This window comes from Orycteropus afer, unplaced genomic scaffold (genome assembly GCF_000298275.1).
Source record: "Orycteropus afer afer isolate SDZICR_OR568_19922 unplaced genomic scaffold, OryAfe1.0 scaffold00042, whole genome shotgun sequence".
NCBI classification, from domain to species: Eukaryota; Metazoa; Chordata; class Mammalia; order Tubulidentata; family Orycteropodidae; genus Orycteropus; species Orycteropus afer.
This window is the reverse complement of record NW_006921629.1, coordinates 10,269,027-10,292,824: the sequence shown is the minus strand read 5'-3', so window position 1 is coordinate 10,292,824 and position 23,798 is coordinate 10,269,027. Positions and strand designations below refer to the sequence as shown.

The 23,798-nt window shown below is 44.3% G+C and overlaps 1 protein-coding gene across 1 annotated transcript in view; it reads left to right on the top strand.

Moving 5' to 3' along the window:
- Positions 1–1,394: 1,394 nt before the first annotated feature.
- The window catches only part of PITPNA (phosphatidylinositol transfer protein alpha), a gene marked incomplete at its 5' end in the record, with an annotated part of 36,479 nt that continues 14,075 nt past the window's right edge, over positions 1,395–23,798 (top strand). The window contains 6 exon segments of the mRNA XM_007937440.2: positions 1,395–1,493; positions 7,590–7,735; positions 10,607–10,698; positions 18,800–18,807; positions 20,554–20,628; positions 22,179–22,262. Of these exon segments, the coding sequence (XP_007935631.2) occupies positions 1,395–1,493; positions 7,590–7,735; positions 10,607–10,698; positions 18,800–18,807; positions 20,554–20,628; positions 22,179–22,262 (504 nt within the window).

Below are 23,798 nucleotides of genomic sequence, written 5' to 3'. Positions count from 1 at the left end.
GTTGGCAGATGGAAAGTAATAACCTCAGGGCATCCTGCTGGAATTGGCCAGTGCCGATCTCTTTTTGGGGGAAACTTGGTGCCCACCTGGTGTCTGAAGGTTATCCCTGTTGATTTTTCTGACCCTTCCTTTAGCAAGATTCTCCTTGATTTGATTCCTGCATATTCTTGGATATGGTTTTTGCTGCTGTTCTTGAAGATAAAAGGCTCATTGTTTTCTAGGAAGTTTCTTCTGAGGGTGCAGAAATTCTGCCCTCTGAGTTGGGAGTATTTTTCTGCACCGTAGCCTTTCTCTACTAGGAGGAGAATGTCAGGGGCAGAATTCTGTAAACTGGAGGAATTACATTACTTGACTCATTCTAGGGGAGGGGAGTTGTTGTCAGGCAGTAAAGACTTGGAGCCCATTTTATTTTTCCTGCTATTTTTCTGTGTGATGCCTTGCCTATAATGTTTTTCTCAGACTCCTATGTATGCTTCTTGCTTCCTGGGAGACTTTTGTGGAACTAGAAAATAGTGAGCTGACTATTTACCAGCAAGGAGACAGATGCGGCCCCCCACACACACACACACACATAGGAAGGAGGGGATGGCCGCTCATGCTTCACCATGGAGAGGAGAGAAAGGCCCAGTGGGTTCCAGCCAGGCTCTGGGAACTGACTTGACTTATATCAGTACACCAGGGTTTTTGCCTCATCTCCCTGACCTCACAACTTTGACCTAGGGGTTAACTGTTGCACTGCGTTACAAACACAGGCACCCGGAGGAGTGCCACTAACTCTGGAGTTCTAGCCACTGTGAGGACTTCTCTATCAAGTTATGGCTAGTACCTTCCACAACGGCAGTCGTTTAAATGGAGAAGAAAGTAATCAGTTAGGGTGCTTTTGGACAGCTTCTGGAAGTCAGAACATAAGTTGGAGTCCTCATTTGGTGGCTTCAAGATAGTAGCTTGTACTGTCCTATCCTGCCCTAGAGCACAGATGGTTGGTGCATGCTCTTAGGGTGTTAAGCCTCAGGAAGCTAGCCCTCTTCCTGCTTTCACCTTGGGGGCTGTTGTTGGGAGGTTAGGTCCACAGAGATGTAAATCCCAGGGTCTGAATCCTTACCTTGGTTTCAGAATTTGCAGGGGTCGGTCCTTCTATGTTAACCTCTCTGTTCTACTAAACTCACTGACAAGTCTTGTTGTGGAAAATATGAATGGAGGAGGGGAACTAAAAAAAATAAGGGCAGCTTCAAATGTGAGTCAGAGACCTAGGCAGTAGCTGGTGAGGGACAGGTTTGCTCTGAGTCACAGGGTTCTAAGTGGGGTGCCAGAAGGACACAGGGTCCTAGCTGCTGGGGTTTCTGGACAACGAGTGTATAGTGTCATGGGCAACACAACGTTTGATACTGTTCTAAGATGATGCTCTATGAGCCTTGGGCAGATTTCAGACCCTTAAGTTGGTACTGTTTTTCCTGTCTTTCAGTCGAGTCATCCTGCCTGTGTCTGTAGATGAGGTAAGTCCTTTTTCTTTCTAGTCCATGGTTGTGTATGATTGCTTATGACCTTTGGCTAAGTTGGGCTCCCTTTGTTTTGAAGTAGAGGTAACCAGTTCTCCATGTGAATTTTCCTGGTACCATTTTCATTGCAAAGTAGGCACTTTGTATACTTGGGCAGTTGTATGCATACTGCCCCCAAACCATTGATGTGCTGCATGACTAGAGATAAAATTAACTCTTTTTACCTGCTGGGAGGGTGCTTGTTTCGGGCATGTTATTGATGGTATTAAATGTGTGCTTTTCTAGGACCTCCATGACTTGCCTAGGAAGTATACGTGGCTGTCTCTGGTTGTGCAACAGACTAGCAGGACAGGAAGTCTGTAATGACCTCCCTAGGCACTGTAGGTGACTGCTAGGAAGACTAAGACACAGAACCTTCCTTTTAGAGAGAGCAAAAAAAGAAAAACAACCAAACTCACTGCCATGGAGTTGATTCCAACTCATAATTACCCCCTTTGGGTTTCCAAGGCTGTAAATCTTTATAGGGGAGCTCTGGTAGCATAGTGCCTAAGGCACTTGACTGCTAACCAGAAGGCTGGTGATTCAAATCCACCAGCCACTCCTCGGAAGGAAGATTGGGCAGTCTACTTCTGTAGTGATACTGACTCCGCAACCCAAGGAGGGGTCGCTATGAGTTGGTTCTGACTCAACGGCATATAACAACAACAACAACAACAACAAATCTTTACAGAAGCAGACTGCCTCATCTTTATTCTGTGGAGTAGCTGGTGGTTTCAAACCACTGACCTTTTGGTTAGCAGTCAGATGCCTTAACCACTATGCCACTAGAGCGCCTTGCTTTACAGAGGGCAGGAAATAACAAATGTTGGTTTGCCCTCTGTCCTTTTATGGTTCCTAGGTCTCATGTCCCTGTGTGTGGGAATCTGGCAGGACGTGTGCCATGAGAAGGTTCATAGGCCATGCTGACTCAGAATTGGTCTCTTGGATGGCAGAAACCTGTCATGGAGCCTCCCTTGTCCCACCCTGTCTCTGAACTTCCTCTCCTCTCCTACTTTAGCTTGCTCTCTGCTTCCTTCTGACTCCGCAGGCCGCTATAGAAGGTGTCTAGTCTAGTCAGGACGGAGCCTGGGTGCAGCTTGTCAGCCAGGTCAGTGCCCTCAGTTACGGGGCTTCATCTCCCTTTCGTGCAGTGTCAGCATGAAGGTCCTGTTCCAAATATGAAATGCACCTTTAAAAAATGCAATCAGGCCAACAGAGCCCGCAGCACTCTTTAGCTGAGACAGATACTCACACTTCCAAGCCCCCAAGAAAGGTGGACTGGTACACAGTTCTTTGAGGATTATCCCAAGTGTTGGGCTGCATATTTTGTCAGAGCTATGGAGACCTGGGAGGGGAGCTTGAACATGATCTGAAAGTTCTGGGGAGGATAAAATACAGGAGACTGGGGAAGAGAGGGGGTAGGTTGGATATATGCTGTGATCCCTGGAAGCACCCAAGATATACCTAAGGTCCAGGAAGTAGGTGTCTGGGTTGATAGGTGTTGGCTAGGGGAACCCTATTAACTCACCTCCTTTGGGGGCCTTACCATCATTACTAAAAAGGTAATGATTTTCCAAATCAGAGGCCACAGCATGAAGGCCTAACATGTCCCTTGCCCTGAAACACAAGTTTTTGGGTTTCACCGACTTCCTCTCTGTCTGTATAGGATGTTCCTGCCCCCTAGTTAGGAATGATGTCCTACAGGAACTCAGGGCCACTACAGTGTAGTGTTTAGGGGTAAAATGGGTGCTTGTCTGTATCTTTCTACAATGAGTTCCTGGATGGCATTAGGGATGGGAGTATCTCTGAGAAGTGCTACAGACCTAACACTGTCCTTGGAGCACCTCTTGGATACTTTGTAGTGAGGCTAGAGGGGCTTACTTTGAGCCCAGAAAGGGAGCATTGAGGGCATCCAGAATTGCCTGTTTTTAGTTTGTGGTGTTTTTTTCTGCAGAATTGAGGAAGTAGTAGGGTGGAATGATCAAAGCCTGAAGTCTAAGCCCCGGAAGTCTAAGTCTGGGAAGTAAGCACTAGTTAGGATTCATCTCTCTGCCAGGTGGTGGTCATCTGGTCTTAGCAAGAAAACCCTGAAGTCGTGGGTAGAGTGGAGGCAGGCTTGAATCTTGGTTCCAAAAGATCAGAAAGTTGAATGGTAGGGCTAATGAAGGAACAAGTAATGACTGACCTTCTCAGAGTCTTTGTCAGTATACCCATCCTGACTCATGGTTCCCATGGGAACAGCCCCACATCATGCCACTGTTAGATTCACTTCCCAAATTGGAGGCTATGACTTGAGGAGCTTTCTGAGTTTGGGGAGAAAAGAGAAAGCCTTGTCTTTTTAAAAAAATTTTAAATTTTTACTGTGATTTGAGTGAAAGTTTACGGGGCAGATTCATTTTCCATACAGCAGTTGATACACATTTTGTTTCGTGACACTGACTGTAAGCCCCATAATGTAACAACTCTCTTCCTACTTCTCCATATAGTTACCTCTTCCCTGTGTCCTTCTTTCCTGTACATTCCTGCCCCCTGAGCTATCTCCCTGTGCAAATACTGCCCTTCTGATCTCCCATGATTGATTGTTCTAAGGAGTGTACCTATCTGGTATAAATGTTCACCTTGTAAGTCTGTTGTTTGAGAAGGGCCTGTCTTTATAACCATTCTCATGGCCTAGATCACTGTCTTGGGGGAGGAATTAGCTTCTGGCTGACTAGAGCCTTTGACCTTAACACTGCACAAGGTGTCTAGGCATTTGGAACAGAGCAAGAAAGCCTTGGCTGTTTGACATGGTGAATCCACCAGTGGTTCTTGGCTCAGGTTTGTCCACTCTTTTCCCACCCTCTACTGTCTTAGTCATCTAGTGCTGCTATAACAGAAATACGACAAGTAGATGGTTTGAACCAACAGAAATTTATTTTCTCACAGTTTAGGAGGCTAAAAGTTCATAACATTCCACCCCAAAATTCATAGTCCTTGCCACATGTAAAACACATTCACCTCATCATATCATCCCAGAAGTCTTAAATCCAAGTCCAGATTCCATCCTGGGGCAAAATTCCTCTCCATCTCTGAACCTGTGAAATCTAGGCTCTAAGTTATCTGCTTTGAAAGTGCAATGTAGAACAGGCACAAAGCAGGCATTTCCATTATAAATGGGAGAAACAGGAGGGACAAAAGGGATAAAGGGCATCAAGCAAGTCCAAAACCCAACAGAGAAATTTGGATTAGCTTCCAAGCCTTGAAAATAATCTTCTGTTCTGTGAGACCATCTAGGCAGTGGCCCTGCCCTTGGGTGTTGGCCATGTTCTCTGAATTATGGTGTTGGCGAAGAATATTGAATATACCATGAACTGCCAAAAGAACGAACAAATCTATCTTGGAAGTATAGCCAGCATGCTCCTTGGAAGAAAGGAAGGCCTCTCAGAAGGAAGGGATGAGACTATATCATGTACTTTGGAGATGTTATCAGGAAGGACCAGTCACTGGAGAAGGACATCATGCTTAGTATCGTAGAGGGTCAGTGAAAAAGACCCTCAATGAGGTGGATTGACACAGTGACTGAAACTGTGGGGCTCAAACATAGCAACAGTTGTGAGGACGGCACAGGACTGGGCAGGGTTTTGTTCTCTTGTCCATAGGGTCTTTATGAGTAGGAACTGACTTGACCTAACAGCAGCCTAAGATCACTGGGCAGGGCTGTTTAACTTCTCCTTTCCAGAGATGCGAGACACCTTCCCCAGTGGTATCCAGCCCAACAGGGCCATGTGGGTAGGACCAACAGCTTTACTGTTTTTCATGCTGTGTTTCACATCAGTCTTTCAGGCCCACCTACTACATTGTCCTGGGCTGCCACTCCCAGATTGCCAAAACAGTGGTCTCTGCTTTCCTAGCTGAGTTACTTTAGTTTTTTGCATAACGGAACAAATCCCAAGGACAAGGAGAATTATCCTAGGCCTGAGGAGGTGGGGCTCCCAGCCTGTGGGCGCTTCATCTGATTCGGTGGTCTGACCTCCATCTTCACCCCATCTGAATCTGGCTGCTTTCCAGGGTGTGCAGCAAGTGTGCCGGAGGGAACCCTCTGACGAGAAAAAAAGTTCCCCTCGCTTGTAGCTGATGGAGGCCAGTCTTACCCCTTGGGGTTGACAAAACTGCCTTCATCTGTTTCATTGGGATTAAAGATCAGAATATCAAGAGAGATTAGAGGGGGAAGAAGCCAGCTCAACAGGCTGATCCTCTTAGAGGCTGCCCTCCGACTCCTGCCGCTGAAGAGGAACCAAATAAAGGGGATTAGTCTCTGCCAGAGGCCCCCTCCCCAAGCAGCACCACCAGCCAGCAGTCATCTCCACCCTCTGCCCAGTCTGCCTTTTATGATTGCTGAGTCAGTGGTTAGATGTTCTTAGGATGTTTCGGAAATGGAGTTACTACTCCTCCTTAGGAGCTCTGGCTCAGACAAACCCTCACCCACTTTGCAGTGGTTTTATGTGTGCCTCGGCCAGGCAATGGGTTTAGAACAGGGATACCTTGGGGTTCCATGGAGGCATTGAGGAAGCACTGACGATGATCAGGATTAGCAAGGTCAAGGTGACTGGCTTTCACCCAGATGTTCCTCTTTATGGGATTAACTGAGCCTTGATCACCTGCCTGGCCCTTGCCTTGGCATTTATATGGATTTTTTGCTCTGGAAGTTAGGGTGCTTTCAGCTTTGTGGTGAGCAGTGGCTCGTCCTGGTCTGCTGCTTCACCTTTCAGACTTGCACAGACATTTCCCTGCAGTGCCTAGGATGCTGCCTGGTAGAACAGGCTTCTGAGTTCGAGGTGAAGCAGTCCTGAAAGCTGCCTCTGGCCCTTGTTGCTGTAAGCAGTGGTTGAAAGTGGCTGTTGCTCAGAGACACGGCCTCACTTTTAATCTCCAAAGAGAGAAAAACCCTTGTCCTTTGCCCTGGGAGGACCAGAAGTTTGGGGAGCAGAGGAGAGGGAGGGGAAAACCTCTGCATTGCTCCCCATCCCCCAACACGTTGAGTAATCAAGTATCTTTTTTTCTTTTTCTCATACTCCTTAAGCTGTTGTGCTTGGCTGGCACTGGTAGTGATAGGGAAGTGACATCCCTCAGTCTAGGCATAACTTGCTGCATTTAACTGTTGCTATTCTTTTTTTTTTTTTCCTACTTCGCTTTTCCCTCTGGACAGCTTTCCTAAGACAGGATGGGGCAAAAGGGCTAAGCCTGGGCACCGCCCAGGTCATTGGCCCTAACACTGAGCTGTGCTGAGGGGGTCAAAGAAGGCCAGTGATCTTGACTGGTGACTTGATAGGGTGGCATGTGACCCAAATAAAGGAAAACCAGGCTTTTGCCATCTAGTGGGTGCCAACACAGAGGGTGTCCCCAGCCAGCACAGCCTGTGGGGTAGGAATTTGTCTAATATGGGAGACAGCAGTACTTGCTTCAGCCCCACCAGGAATCTGGAAAGCTCCTAGAGCTTTGGTTGCCAACAGGATTCTTCTTTGAGGTGCTTGCAGCGTGAGGAGAGACCCAGCACTGGAGGAAAAAAAACCAAGTAGATGAGGCAGTTTGACAGCAGAAGTTGTGGATTCCACAGAACAGTGGGCAAAATTCTTTAAAAAGACGTCTTAGGATCTGTTTAAATGGATAGAATAAAGAGGCTTCTGGCCACCAACCCAGATCGTGTTTTGGGATCTTAATGCCAGGGGCAGGCCTAGGACAAAAGCTACCTTGGACTCTGTAATGTGTTTTCTGGATGGTGGTATGAGATTAAGTATATTCACCTGCCTCTTTGGTCCGGGTAAACCCTGGTGGATGATGGGAAAAATGAAAAGGATGAAATGAAACACATCTGATGGAGAAAGAGAGGCTGTGGAGAAGCAGTCTCAGTTGTTGTGAGTGGGTTTGGGCAAGGCCCCACGTGAAACTCCAGAACGAGCTGCTTCCTGATGAGGGCATCCCAGAGTGATGTAACTGGACCGTTCCCAACCACTGGACTGTGTGTAACTGTTGAGAAGATTCTGTGTTGAGAATAACTCTTGTCTCTCTGTTCTGTAGTATCAAGTGGGGCAGCTGTATTCTGTGGCTGAAGCCAGTAAAAATGAAACGGGTGGTGGCGAAGGTGTGGAGGTCCTAGTGAACGAGCCGTATGAGAAGGATGGCGAGAAAGGCCAGTACACACACAAGATCTACCACTTACAGAGGTATGTGACTACAGCAGCAGGGCTGAAAGGTGGCCTGCTTTTGAAATGGAGATAATGGGTAGTTGGGGTTGTTTCCAGGTCATTATCTGGTTGCTCAGGTTGTTTCACCTGTGAAAGTGGGTGTAGGTAGTACTCTTGAAGTTTTGTTGTTGTTTCCAATTGAAAAAGTAATACATGCCCTGCCAGGCTCCCAGTCCCCAGAGGTTTAGTTTCTTAGGATCCTTCCCTTGTCTGTGCATGTACAAATACAAGATGGATGTATGTGTATGGATGTATAAATGTATGTTGATTCCTTTATTGTTACTTTACATAGATGGAATCATACTATTCATGCTCTTCTTCATTTTGCTACTTTGTTACTTATTTATTAACTGTCTTTTCACCATCAGCATATCCAGCTCATTCTTTTAAAGTACACATAGTATACTATTTTGGTACTCATTTTCAGATGTTTACAATAGTGTTCCAGTAAAAATCCTTCTGCATGAATCTTGATGATAAATCTACAGTAAGTGTGTCTCAGTGTGGAATTTCTGGGTCCAGTAGTATTCTTTAAAACTCTGATAGATACAGTGAATCAGCTCCCAAAGAGATTTTAGTAACTCTCTTTGGTTCAAAGGCATAAATATTTAAAAGAAAACCTTGAACTGATTTGTGTACCACAATCTGTAGCAAAACCACACACATTTGCTAAATCTGCAACCAAGCAATATTGAAAACAAGAGTAAACATACAGCAGCTTGAATGGAAGCACAATCAAGCTAGTTTTAAAAATTACCCAGAACTGGACAAAATAAATCTGAATCTTAATTGCTAATCACTAAGCTGAGCTGAAACCAGTTGTGTTTTCATTTGGTGAAATCCCTGATTCAGTGTGGTCTGCTGCTCTGGCGATGTGAAACGCTGGCCCAGAGGTACCCAGGGTTTTGTGAGTGCCAGAGCCAGAGGAGAACAACACTGTGAAGTGGGGGGAAATCTTTTCACAATGTTCCCATTTCCTTATCAGTGTGCTCCTTCTCCATCCCTGTTCTGAGTTGACTGCCAGCCAGTCCTTACTGAGGAATTAAGAGTTGGTTAAGGTTAACATGAGATTCAAAATAGGTCTCCCTCGTAGTGTACTGGTATTTTGTAAAGAGGCCTTTGATAAGAGATGGTGAGATTGAGATTTTACACAGAAAGTACCAGTTGGTTCCTCAAGACTCAATTGCCCTAATCAAAGTGGCAGAGAAGGGGTCTGTATATGATGAAGGTGGGAGCCTGTCTACCCGTCTTACCACTCCTCCTCCTCCTCCTCCTTAGAAGAGTGTGAATTTTGAGCTGCTACCACTAATCTTTCCTTAACACCAAAAAAAGAAAGAAAGAAGCACCAACACTGCTGTGACTACCAAAACCACCTCTCCTCATAAGGAGAGTACGTTTGGTCTTACACTGTGCATTTTGATATATTGTTGGAGGCATCTGCTTTGTATCTTTGCCTGCAGGCCAGTGAGCTCTGGAAGAATGTGTAATGACTGATGAGCGAGAGCAGGTAGCCTGAGGGTCTGACCTGCTGTGCTGTTCTTGGTGCAGGTAGTGGGGCAATTTGTGGGTGGATGTTCGTAGCCCAGTGGAGCTGAGATGGCAGCCGCTGTGATGTTCTTCATCCCTCAGATCAATTCAAGTTCTGTTGATTCTGTCTCCTTAATATTTCCAATGTTTCCATCATCTCTTTCCTGAATTACTGCAGGAACACCTAACTGGTCTCCCTGCCTTCCATTCAGTTCAATATTCTGTCTAGAAGACAGATCTGTTACTGTCATAGCATAAGGGCTATATAGATGTTTCCCTTTGCTCTCTGGATAAAGTCCATACTCTGTGATACAACCTATCAGATCTATGGCTTACTCTACCTGTTCTCTTGCCAGTCCCCGTCTTATACCCTGTACCAGCTACACTGAACTTCTCCTATCCTTGTCTAGCTAAGTCTCAGTTATTCTCCACGTGTTCCCTGAGGAGCCTCCCCAGTCCACCACACCTCCCCCCATGCTCTCCCAGTGCTCAGCAAAGCCTCGTGTTCACTCATTGTGGCACACACTTGTCATTTGTGTGGTTGGCTGTACTCCCACTACACTGTTGAGTTCCTATATGTATCCCTGGTGCCTGGCGCGTAGACATACGCAGTATGTCAGGAGTGAATGAACCTCAGAGGAGGTGCTCTGAGTGAGCTCTTCCTGGAGCTCTTAGGCTTGAGGCACTAAAGCTGGTGAGGTGGTTGGAATCTGCTAAAGGCTATATAGGTTACCAGTTAAAAATCAAGGAAGAAGAATATATGCACTTTTGTTTGGTCTCATATTGTACATTTTGTTCTGTAACCTGAGATAAGAAATAAAGAAAATGGTTTGTCCTGGAAGGCATCTGGCCTTGAGGCCCTCCTGGCTTCACAGAACTAAGGAAGGCAGATCAGATCATCTTGAATCCTATGTATGCTGAGTTAGTCATCTAGTCACTCTGGCCCATAAACCTAGACTGGTATATTCCTGAAGGCATCTCCTTTGTATCTTTGCCTGGGGGCCAGTGAGCTCTGGAAGAATGTGTAATGACTGATAAGCCAGAGCAGGTAGCCTGGGGTTCTGACCAGCTGTGCTGTCCTTGGTGCAGGTAGTGGGGCAAATTGTGGGTGGATGTTACTAGCCAGCAGAGCTATCAGGCTCTGGCAGGTGACTTCTTACATTCAAGAATAATCTGCTTATCTCATGGAAACTTGCTCATCTGGCCTCCACCATGAAGCTGGAGCTGTGGCCTAAAGAAAGTGATTTAAAAAAAAAAGAAATAACCCACTGTTACCTTCCCTTCTCCTCCATTTCTCTTTATAACCCCTTTTTCTCACTATAGCAAAGTGCCCACGTTTGTTCGTATGCTGGCCCCAGAGGGAGCCCTGAATATACATGAGAAAGCCTGGAATGCCTACCCTTATTGCAGAACCGGTGAGTGCAGACCCAGCTAGAAGCTGGAGGCTGGGCTCCCAAGGTGAGCCAACGGTGTGGTCTCCCAGGTCTGGAGCTGGGTGCAAATCTGGGTTTTGTGTCCCACCTTTACTTTCCAGATTAAGCAAGTGAAAGGATGAGGTTGGGCCTCCCTTCAGTCTGGTCATGAGTATCACAACTTGGCAGCCTGCTGGGTGGGAAACACCACATACTCATGACCTGAGGTAGCCCAGAACCCATTTTATTTGAGGATGGTATGGTAATTTAGATTGTTTTTTTTACTGATTACAAAAGTGGTGTTCTCTGTATAAAATTTAGATGATACATGAAACAGAAGAAAGTAATCATCTGTGATTCTTCCATTAACTATTAGTGTATTTTTATCTGGTTCTTTTATCTATGTCTATATAAACCAGAACCAAACCTACTGTCATTGAGTCAATCCAACCCTATAGGACAGAGGAGAACTGCTCCATAGGGTTTCCAAGGCTGTAAATCTTTACAGAAGCAGGCTGCCTCACCTTCCTTCCAAGAAGTAGCTGGTGGGTTCAAACAGCCAACATTTTGGTTAGCAGCCAAATGCTTTAACCACTATGCCACCAGGGCCCTTTATGCTCATATAGATATATATACATAAAATATGTGTTGTTGTTGTTGTTATGTGCCGTCGAGTCGGCCCCAACTCATAGCGACCCCTCCTTGGGTTTCCGAGGCAGTATCACTACGGAAGTAGGATTGCCCAACCTTCCTTCCGAGGAGTGGCTGGTGGGTTTGAACCGCCAGCCTTCTGGTTAGCAGTCAAGTGCTTTTAGCCACTATGCTACCAGAGCTCCCCTATAAAATATGTGTATGTTTGTGTAAATAATCTCCGGACACATTTTCTAGACAAAACTGAGATCACATGATACTAATTTTTTAAAAAGTTTTTATTGTGCTTTGTGCTTTGGGTAAAATGAGAGCAAATCCATTTTCCATTCAACAATTCATACACATTTTGTTTCATGATACTAATTATTAAATTACTCATTTTTACTTAACATTTTGCATGTCACTGGGTAGTCTGTTTTTTAAGGAACTTTTAATGGCTGTATAGTATTCCATTATATAAACTAGTCTCACATGGGACTATGAACTGGTCTCCCATGCATACTGAAATTTCCCATTTTAATGTGATGTATTTGGTGGCGTAGTGCCTAAGGCATTTGACTGTTAACCAGAAAGTTGGCGGTTCAAACCCACCAGCCACTCCACGGAAGGAAGACTGGGCAATCTACTTATGTAAAGATTTACTGCCACGGAAACCCAAAGAGGGTCGCTATGAGTTGGAATAGACTCGATGCAGTGAGTTTGGTTTTATTTTTATTTGGCTTAAAAAGCAGCATTGAGGTCCAAGAATTCTTAAGAGAGTCAAATGGCCTGTAGGTTGACCTTCCTGATGGAGCTAGGCCTAGCCACCAAGAAAAAATAACAAGGAAAAGCTGCTGTTGGTTTTTTTTGGCGGGGGTGGGGGGGGGGGGGAGGTGGGAGGAGTTGAAATAAGTCAATTTTTTTTATGATAAAGGATGACAGCTGTACCCAAAAAAGGTAACACATGGAGTATGCATGGCAGGTGACTGTTCTTTAGGGAAGGGTCACTGATAAGAGCTCAGAGCCCAGGCTTACACTGAACCAGCATGTTCTACAGTTGTGGGGTTGTGGGAGTAGAATTAATTTCTTAATCCTGGCCTACTTCCTATATGAGTTTCTGGGAAGGAAAGGAAAGATTTGAACCTCCACAGAGAACTTTCTCTTTTAGTCTAGATATTCTGAGATTTGAGTAGTTCAGACTCCTAGCTCTCCCAGATTCTGTGGTAGGAGAGAGAAGACCCTAAATTCAAACATGTGTACAGATCCTTTTATTAAGCCTTAGACAAGACAGAACAAAGATAGTCGTTCAAGATGAGGGAAACCATCAGCATGTACACAGTAGAAGCCAGTGGAGTCTGCTGAGTCACAGTCGTGGTGGTCATTACGTATGATAGAGAACGAAGGAGATCATCCCAAGATTGTGGTGGTAGGTCAGTACTTCACTGTTGCAGGCGGGACTATAGGTAGAAACAGGGAAAGGACTGTGATTGGGACATATGCAAAACTGAAAATTAAGAAGGGTTACAAGATGGGGCTTCTGGGGCTACATGGCGGTCAGAGTATGACTCATGACCTTGCAGCTCTGAGTCATAGCCACAAGGTGGCTACAAGGCAATACCAGGACCCTGACTTCAATTTAAATTTGATAAGGATACAGTCAAGCAAGAAGTCCATTATGTGAGCATAATCTATTCTCTTCAGAAGGAAGTTTGGGCAATCTACTTCCGGAGTGATACCCTTGGACACCCAAGCAGGGGTCACTATGACAGGTCCACTCAACAGCACATAACAGCAACAATCTCTTCTCAGCCATACTCTTCCTGAGGGCAAACTGCCCCTCCCTAGGTTTGTCCCAGACTTGTCTGTACAGAGCCACTTTGCTGGTTTAATGGTTAGAAAGAACTCCAATGGTGTCTGAACTTACATTAAGACTCAAAATGGAGTTAGGGCTCTCACTGCGGACTTCCACAATCCATGCCCTTCAGAATTTAAGCTCTAATACAATTCCTAGATCTCAAAGGCATTTAGGAGGAGGCCTCTTTGAAGGGCCCATGCTGATACTGATCCATATCCCACAGGAGTCCTTAGAGGTTCCCTATAACTTGTCTAAGGGAACTCTGGTGGCGTAGTGGGTAAGATAATTTGACTGCTAACCAGAAGTTGGTGGTTCACACTCACCAGCTGCTCTGCAGGAGGCAGATGAGGCAATCTACATCCTTAAAGATTTACAGCCTTGAAAAAAATGCTATGGGGTTCACTATGAGTCAGAATCAACTTGATGGCAGTGTTGTTATGTGCCATCGAGTCGGCCCCAACTCATAGTGACCTCTCCTTGGGTTTCCAAGGCAGTATCACTACGGAAGTAGATGGCAGTGGGTTTGGTTTATAACTTGTCCATGGGGAGTGTGGTTGTCCTCCAGCAACTTCCATTTGTTGTCACAAGCAGTCTGGCTGTGGAGTCTTTCTGCTGCCTCTACTTACCTGTAGTACTTCACTTGCTTTATTTATTGGGACCTGACATTCCTTAGGAGCCCTGGTAACACAGTGGTTAAGTTGGTGGTGTGAACCCACTGGTCACGCTCCTGAGAAAATTGTGGCAGTCAGCTTCTGTAAAGATTTGTAGCCTTAGAAACCCTATGGGACAGCTGTATACTATGAGTCAGAATCAAGTCCAGGCAATAGGTTTGGTTTTTTGTTTGGTTTGGCACTCCCTAGATTGTATCTGATGAGAATCCTCCACCTGTGTGATCCTTATCCCGAGGACTTTGGGAATGAGTAAAGTCCAACACACAAGGTCATTGCTCTCTCCAGTCCTCAGTGGCCCCACATAGGTTCAAGAACCTTGAACCAGAAGATGCATAGTCATTGGTAGGCCCTGGGGAAGGAATGTATAATGCTGAGAGTTTTATTGCTGTAGCTAAAAATGCTAATATCACTACTCCCTAAACATCAGACAGGAAGCTGTTAAATTCTTAGAAACAAGCCATGCATATACTTTCTTAAAAGACAGTGTGCCATGTGGCTGGGTGTGTCTGGTCTAAGGCCAAAGGTGAATTATCTTGATGTCTAAGAGGGTTGCAATGAGCATGCATTATAAGAACTTTATGCACCTTGATAAAGGAGGCAAATGGATAGCATGGACTTCTCCAGGCCTGGGCAGTGTTCTGGGTACATACCCGATGCCAACTGAGAGATGCCACTGTCCTTTGTGTAATTCTGGGGAGAGTGTGTGCAGTTGACATGGTCATTTTTCTCAATAGCAAATGTTAGTTCATATATTGTCCTGATCGTTGGCCAAAGGAAAATTGTAATTTCTAGGTAGTCTGTTTTTTACGAAAATTTTAACTACTTCATGAAGTAGAGAGGCAGGCAGTGGAGAGAATGAAGCTAAGTAAGTGGGTGCTGAGTTCACATTCAGAATCCAGCATCATATGAGTGAATATGTTGAATCTTAGATCTCTTCAGTCAGATACTTAGGGGTTAGGGGAGAGAGATGATTAGTTCAAGCATCTTTATTTGGCCTAAGGAGATCAAAGTGTCAGATGAGATGGATAAAGCAGCGTGGAATAAAATTCCCCATAACTTTTGGAAGGCTCTAACCTTAATTCTAAGTGGAATGAAAACAGATTTGGAATGCACTACTTGTTATCAGCACTTTCTGTCTTCTTATTTTATTTGGCTGTTTCTTTTCTCCTGAATTTGATAGGTTGAGACATGAGGATGTGGTGAGATGAGAGTTGATCCATGAGTAAAAGAGGAAAAAAGATCCTGTTCCGTTTTCTTCGATTTCTCCTTCTGATCTTAACCTTTGGCTGAAAACAGTATTGCTAAGCTTTGGTGGTTTTTTTTTTTTTAAACTGTCATGACTCAGATTTCAATTCTGACTCATAAGAACCCTATAGGACAGAGTGGAACTGCCACATAGAGTTTCCAAGGCTATAAATCTTTATGGAAACAGACTGCCTCATCTTTCTCCTGCAGAGCAGCTGGTGGGTTCAAACCACCAACCTTTTGGTTAGTAGCTAAATGCTTTAACCACTGCTCCACCAAAGCTACTTATGGTTTTAAAATACCTTATAATTGTTTTACTTGGAGAGCCCATATTTTACTACTGCAGAAGCTTTCCTGAGACTTTCCAGTTCACTTACGGTGTAGTCTGAAGAAAAGGAAATGCAGTGAATGCAGAGGTGTTTGAGCAGGCAGGCTACAGAAGGTTTGGGGAAGGTTGTTTGTTCACCCAGGTTAGCATTAGAGGCCAGGAGGTTCATCATCCTCAGAGGTTCAGAAACATAATTTGTCAGAACTGGGTGGATCTCGGGGTCTCATAGAGACTGTATAAACCTCCAAATGCCAGTCTGTGGAATTACATCGAAATACAGAATAACTAATGAAACCATGCATTTCTCTTTGCTGATTAGAACATTCTTTCCTTGTAGACTCTTCTACATGGAAACTAAGTTATAATCAGAATGCCTCTGTATTAACTTATAGTGAAAAATACAACTAAACAGATTGGACTCATGTTCATTGGTTCGCACATTCTGTCCGTGCAGGACCCAGACTAGAGATGGTTGCTTGAAGAGCACAGACTCAGAATAGAGTGGTTATAGTGGGGATCTTAGCAGCAGCGTCATCAGCCCCCCAGACCCCCAAGAATAGAGTGGTTTTAGCGGGGATCTTAGCGGCAGCGTCATCAGCCCCCCAGCCCCCCCCCCAAAAAAAAAGTTGCCATTGAGTCAACTCTGACTCCCAGCAATCCCATGTGTGTCAGAGTAGAGCCGTAATATTTCACAGGGTCTTTAATGGCTCTGATGGTGTAGAGGTTAAGGCAGTTGGTTGCTAACCAAAAAGTCAGTGGTTTGAACCCACTGCCGTGCCATGGAAGAAAGATGGGGCAGATTGTTTCAGTAAAGATTTACAGCCTTGGAAACCCAGTGGGGGTTGCTATGAGTTGGAATCAACTCAACGGCAGTGAGTTAGGTTTTTTGGGTTTTATGGGCAAAATACTGAACAATGTAAGAAGCATCAAAAAAGATGGTAAGAATACACAGAGTCACTATACCAAAAAGAACTGGTGATGTTCAACCATTTCAGGAGGTTGCATATGATCTAGAATCAATGGTATTGAAGGAAGAACTCCAAGCTGCACTAAAGCTACTGGCAAAAAACAAGGCTCCAGGAAATGACAGAATACCCATTGAGATGTTTTGACAAATGGATGCAGTGCTGGAGGTGCTCACTCATTTATGCCAAGAAATTTGGAAGACAGCTACCTGGAGGGCTGACTGAAAGAGATCGATATTTGTGCCCATTCCCAAGAAAAGTGATCCAACTGAATGTAAAAATTATCAAACTCTATCATTAATATCACACACAAGTAAAATTTTGCTGAAGATAATTCAAAAAACAGTTGTAGCAGTACATTGACAGGGAACTGCCAGAAATTCAAGCCAGATTCAGAAGAGGACACAGAACAAGGGATATCATCACTGATGGCAAGTGGATCTTGGCTGAAAGCAGAGAATACCAGAAAGATGTTTACCTGTGCTTTATTGGCTACACAAAGACATTTGACTGTGTGGATCGTAGCAAGTTATGGATACCATTGCAAAGAATGGGAATTCCAGAACACTTAATTATGCTCCTGAGAAACCTGTGCATAGATAGACCAGGAGACTGTCGTTCAGGCAGAACAAGGGGAGACTGCTTCGTTTACAATCAGGAAGTGTCCCTCAGTGTTGGATCCTTTACCATACTTATTTAGTGTGTATGCTGAGCAAAGAATCCAAGAAACTGGACTAATATGAAGAATGTGGCATGAGGATTGGAGGAAGACTCTCTTACGACCTGTAATATGCAGATAATCCAACTTTTCTTGCTGATAGAGAAGCAAACTTGAAGCATTATTGTTGAAGAACAAAACAACAGCTTTCAGTATGAATTACACCACAAGGTAAAGAAAACAAAATCCTCACAACTAGACCAATAAGCAACATCATGATAAACAGAGAAAAGCTTGAAGTTGTCAAGAATTTTTTTTTATTTGGATCACAATCAATGCCCATGTAATCAGCAGTCAGGAAATCAAACAGTGTAGTGCATTGGGCACAACTGCTGCAAAAGACCTCTTTAAAGGGTTGAAAAGCAAAGATGTCACTTTGAAAATTAAGGTACGTCTTAGCCAAGCCATGGTATTTTCAGTTGCTTCATAATGCATGTGAAAGCTGGATAATAAAGAGGAGTGAAGAAAAGTTTATGCATTTGAATATGGTGTTGGCGAAGAACATTGAATATACACCATGAAGTGCCAGAAGAACGAACAGATCTGTTTTGGAAGAAGTCCAGCTAGAATGCTCCTTAGAAGTGAGGATGGTGAGACTTCATCTCACATATGTTTTCAGGAAGGACCAGTCCCTGGAGAGAACATGCTTGATGGAGGGTCATCAAAATAGAGGATGACCCTCAATGACACGGTTTGACACAGTGTATAATGGTGGACTCAGACATAGCAACTATGCTGAGCATGGTACAGGACCAGGTAGTGCTTTCTGTGCTGTACATAGGGTCGCTGTGATGGTACCTAACAACAACATACTCATCATCTCCTATTTTTTAACATGATTTTCTTCAAGCTGAGAACAGGGAAATTACTTAGATACAGGTCTTTCAGTTACATTCTTTATCAGGTGATGCCTTACAAATGTGTTTCATTGAATTTGGGGAAAATGATTGACATACTGTTAGGTCATTGCTGTAGATAGTGGTTTTATCCCTTATCTTTCAACTTTCCCTTATTTCAACCTCAGAGGTGACCTAGTTTTGTTTTGGAGTTTGACTGTTAGCCCTATATTCTGTCCAAACATGGTAGTGTGACATTTATCAGAAATGGAGATCAGTCCTAAATTCAGAGGGTATAGGAGGAACTGGTCTATTGTCAGTAGAAGAGCTTGTCCATTGCCCAGTGATATAAGAGCTGCAGTCATTTTCTCGGATAAATAATTGAAGTGCGCTTTCCGAGGGGTCTCATTACAATGAGCAGGAGTGCCGAAGGTGAGAGGTTTGGTTACAGTGCGAAGAAGGATGTGGCAGGCACATAGACAGCGCCTGGCCTGACCTGTCCCCCTCTGTCCACGGGGGGACCCACTGATGCTCTAACAACAGTGATGGATCACAGAGCTTCCGCTGACCAGAGCTGCCCCTTTCCTGGCCTGGCTGGACAGAATCCAGAGAAGCAGACAGTGGCATCACTTTAATTAAATCCCAGATTTGGTCTTTTGGGGCTTTTGTATGAGTGAAACTTGAGGGTTGGTGAATTGATGTATTCCTGCCTCATTGGGCCTTGGGGGTGACTGGAATAAGCCTCAGGGAGTGGAGAAGCCTTGCTGTTCCTGGCTGCTGGGGAGAGGGGGCAGAGATTTTTTTCACCCTCACTAATCTTTTTCTCTCTTCTTTCCATGTCCTGGCCCTGGAGCAGTTATTACAGTAAGTATTTTCAGAGGGTTGGAATTGTAGATGATTTGTAAGGAAAGAAGACATTAGAAAATGTAACTGTCCTGGAGGCTCCTGAGTGTTCTGTTCTTTCTCTTGGGTGAGTTTTGGAATTATTGAGGATTCATCCTTTCAGTCCTACAAAAAGGGTAAGGAGGCCACATCTTCCTACCTCCTAACCCCATTAGAGGAAGACAGAATCACTATCAGTAAGCCAAGGCCTATTACTGCAAGGCCAGACATGCTGCCTCCCTCTGGCCACTTCACCAACCGTTCCTTCCAAAGCACCCACCACCTCTCTCCTGGGTTTGATAATTCACTGCAGTGGCCACACAGAACTCACAGATTACAGGGTTTATTAGGGAAGCACCACAGGCTACAATTCAAGTTCAGGAAAAATGCTCAGGCTCTTTCCAGCCCACCGTCCCTCAGCCAACAGTCTCTCACAGTCTCTTTCCCAGCAGTGCGTGTCCCTCGGTGTCTCACTCAGCAATGCGTGTCTCTTGCGGCTCTTTCCCAGCAGCACGTGTGTCTCAGGAGCGCGTGTCTCTTTCAGCAGCACATCTTCCTCAACCAGCAGTCCTCTAGAGAGTTCTGCTTCTAGGAGGGCTCCTTTTGAACTCGACAGAATGGCCAAACCAACCAATCATAACATCAGAATTCTAAACACTGGGAGAGAGTGGGAACCTCCCAGAACATTGTTTAGTGCCACGCCCAACCGAAATACCCCAGGTGGACAACTTTAATAATCAGGAGCTCCTCAGTTGCTCATGGCAAACTCCACCTTGGAATTTACAAAAGACTTATGGGTAGAAAAGCCACACTAAGTAATTAACTACACTGCAAGTCCTGATGAGGAATATGTTCGTGGACATAATGATCTCTTGCTTCCAGCTGCATTCGTGTTTGGCTTTCTAGGGTGCAGCAGTCAGGACCCCAATATGCAGCTCTGGCTCTTGAATATATAGCATGATTTGGTCCTTCTCCACCCTCCCCAGGTCATGCCTTCCCAGGGTTGCGCAGGAATTTCTGTTCCGCTGACCTGGTGGCTTCTTTTCCCCCTTGGGCACCTTGTGATCCCAGTCAACCCTGACCCTTGACTTGTGAAGTCAGTAAAGTTTTTTTTCATGACCAGCCCCTCTGTCATTAACCCCTTCTCTCTACTCTTCAGCTTCCTCATCCAGGTGCCTTATCCCTGCTAGGAAACGAGGATCATTTCTGGGATATAATTTCTGCTGAGGTGTTAATGGGTTAATGTGATCCTCTTTGAGTAGTTAAAATTGAAGGGTCAAATTCTAAGAGAACTTCAGGCCTCAGCAAAAGGCTAATGGGGGGTGTTGTGTATTTGTGGTTGTTTAGGAAGTCTCCCTTGTGTTCCTCCCACACTCCTAATTAATCATTAGTGCCTTATGCATAAGCCAGTATGGCAGTGGTTAAATTCCTGGATTTTGAAGAGACATCTGTATTTGAGGACTGGCTTAGTCATTTATCATCTTTGTGGCCTTCAACAAGTCACCTAACCCTTTGAGCCTCACTTTCCTTATCTATAAAGTGAGGGTGCTATCACTGTAGACCTCACAGTCTGGGATTAGGATTAAATGAGATAGTGCATGCCCAGTAAAGTTAACTTTGTAAACCAGACACTGAGTCTCCTGACTGCTCAGGAAGCAGTAATGAGAGATGATTACTCTCCTGCTATGAGCTTGGTGACTGACTGTAAGGTATTTTTTCCCCCTGCAGAATGAGTACATGAAAGAAGACTTTCTGATTAAAATTGAAACTTGGCACAAACCAGATCTTGGCACCCTAGAGAATGTAAGTAACACTTCCCCCAGAACGGCAAGGACTTCCAGGCCCCAGGGCAGAGACTCTGCTCTGCAGCCCCTGTGTAGCTTCTCCGTCCCTGACATGAAGCCCCTCTGCAGTCCCCTCTTCCCTGGGCAGGAAGGGAGTGGCCTTGGGCTGGAACTGTCCTACCAGCATGAGGTCACTCTGCCTCTAATTTACAAAATGTAACCTTCAAGACTCCTTGCAGGGCTTTCTTGGAATGCCCGGATTGGTCTAAAATGCAATTCCTGGTACAGAAGAAGTGTATTTTTAACACATCAAAATTACCACCTCTGTAGTTTGCCAGTAACTCCCAAAATTTAAAATACACTTACCCATCATCCTGGCAATCCCACACCTGGGAGTTTATCGTACGTTTATGTGATTCTTGTATATGACATATACAAGGACATTCATTGTAGTATTCTTTGTACAGCCAAAGATTAAAAACAACATAAGAGCCCATCAGTTAAATAAGTGGTGGTGCGTCCATGTAGGGGAATTCTAAGCAGCCATTGAAAAGAACCAGTAGGGAACAGTTTTCAAGATGTGTTGTTCAGTGACAAGAATAGGATGCAAAACTGTGTGTGTGTGTGCGCACGTGCTACCATTTGTGTTACAAGAAATACCCACACACATGGATGTTTGTATGGGCATAGAATCTGGTGATGGGGTGTTATTAGGGAGGGGATTGGGAGACAAACCCAAGAGGAAGAGTTACGTTTTATTACATATCCCTTTGTGTGTCTTAATTTTGTACATGAAAACTACCTTACAACCTTTTTGAATTGATTTTTTTTTTTTTAAATTGTGATTTGGGTGAAAGTTTACAGAGCAAATTCACTTTCCATTCAGCAGTTCACATACACTTTGTCTCATGACATTGACTACAATTTACCACAATGCAACAGCTCCCCTCCCACTTCCTCCCCATAGTTAACCTCTTCCTTGTGTCCTTCCCTCTGTGCCCTCTTGCCCCCTTGAACTGATTTTTAAAAAGCATCAAAGTAAGCAGTATGTAACTGTACAGGCAACCGCTCCCTGAGTGTTCCCTGGCTTTGTAAAGGAGGCACATAGGGAAATAATGTAAGTGTTATAGGTAGTTCCGAGGGTATTTGGGCCTACTGAAGTGGTGTACTTAGCCTGAAAAATCAGAACATTTGTGCTCAAATTTATTTTCACTTAAAATTTATTCTCCCAGTCATAGCATTGGGGATCCTGAGCTTCTGTTAAGGGTGGTGGGAAAACTTGGAAATGGATAATGGTGATGGTTGAACAACATGATGAACATAATTAATGTCTGAATTGTACATGTGAAGAATGTTGCGTTGGCAAATGTTCAGTTACATATGTATTTACCAAAATGTAAAAAAAAAAAATCCATTCTTCCATTCCTTCAGATAATTTCATGTGGAATTCTTTACCAGGAGGAATCTAACGTCTATGACTATGGAAATAGCTGTTCCTAGGTGTCCATTTTGGGGCAGGGGTGCTTGTAGCTGACAAAACCCACACAGCAGTCCACCTTCTTCCGGCAGGTGCATAAACTGGAGCCCGAGACATGGAAACATGTGGAAGCAGTATATATAGACATTGCAGATCGAAGCCAAGTCCTTAGCAAGGTAGGGACTGTTTAAAAATGTGCGGCGGTGTTTAAGATGCAGAAATGACCATACCTTGACTCGAAAGGCAGTTCTCTCTAGTGTGTAGTATTTTGTTTTATTTTCTAAAATTAGTTTTAAGAGTTTCCTTATTTTGACTTGGGGATTGAAAACGAAACAAAACTCATTGCCACTGAGTTGATTCTGACTCATGGCAACGCCATGTGTTAGAGGATAGAGCTGTTCTATAATGTTTTTTTGGCTGAATATTTATGGAAGCAGGTCACCTGGCCTTTCTTCCCTGGTGCGGCTGGATGGGTTTGAATGGCCAACCTTTCAGTCAGTAGCTGAGAGCAAGCTATTTGTTTCACCCAAGGACCTCGACTCAGGGATATAGTGGCGCATATCTATGTGTCCTGTTTAGCCTCTGGAAATTATTATTAGTATAGGCATTGTAGGTAGTCCCAAGGGTGCTGTGGCCTGCTGAAATGGTATTTAGCCTGAAAAATCAGAGCTCTCATTCTCATTCATTTTTTTCCAACCCAGTAATTTAAAAAATATTTATTGCCTGACTACTCAGTTGGAAATACTCTGTTAGGTTCTGGGGTTCCAGATGAGGGGTGCAGAATGTATGCAAAGGTGGGTCCTCTGCCCCCCACTTCATTGTTGCTTTTCAGGAACAAACATTGCAGCAGGTGTCTAGAAAAGAGCAGTCCATTGCTAGACCATAAGCCCCGTGAGAGCAGGGACCACATATGTCTGCTCAGTGTTGGGTTCCCAGAAATGAAAGGGTTAGATTTTCCTTTATTCATACTCTTATTTGACAGAGGCCTTTTGAGATTAGGGGACAAGAATTTGGCTCTCTGCTCGTTGATGGAGGATAAGGGTGTGCTCTTCTTATCCCAGGAGCATGATACCTGTTTCCTATAGTCACTCTGTACTTAAGACATTGTAACTTGTGCATTTCCAAAAAGATGAAAACCATCTTATGCCTCCTTGCTTAATTTCTCCCCCTTGTCCCTAAGATTAGTGGATTTAAAAAGACAAAAAAAAAAAAAACTTTATTGAAGTATAATATATACACAACAAAGTAAATACGTCTTATGTGTACAGTTTGGTAAAATTTCTCAAATAACATTACTCACATAAAGTATGGTTCTTGAGTATTTTGTCGAGTCTGGTGGTTTGGTGTGAGTGAAGGGAAGCAGTGGTGGTGAAGATGGGAAATATTTTATGACTGTGTTTGTGAAAGAGGCAGAGAAGGTGGTTATGCTCATTACTTTTGTTAAGTAGGTGGTATATTGAGTTTGCTCTTCCTGAGCCCACATCAGTTGGCACAGAGGGATAGCTGAAGATTAAAGTTGTGCTGTGGTTAATTAATGCACAGAATTGACTGGATGATACATCAGTGAAGTGCGAGTGACCAGTATTGCACAAGAGGACCAGTTCTATATGTTGAACATTCCCGATAATGATTGTATTAAAACAGGCCAGAGGGAAACTAGATTTCCAGAGTGACAGCCAGTTGTCCTCAACTCGGGCTGTGTTTCAAAATCA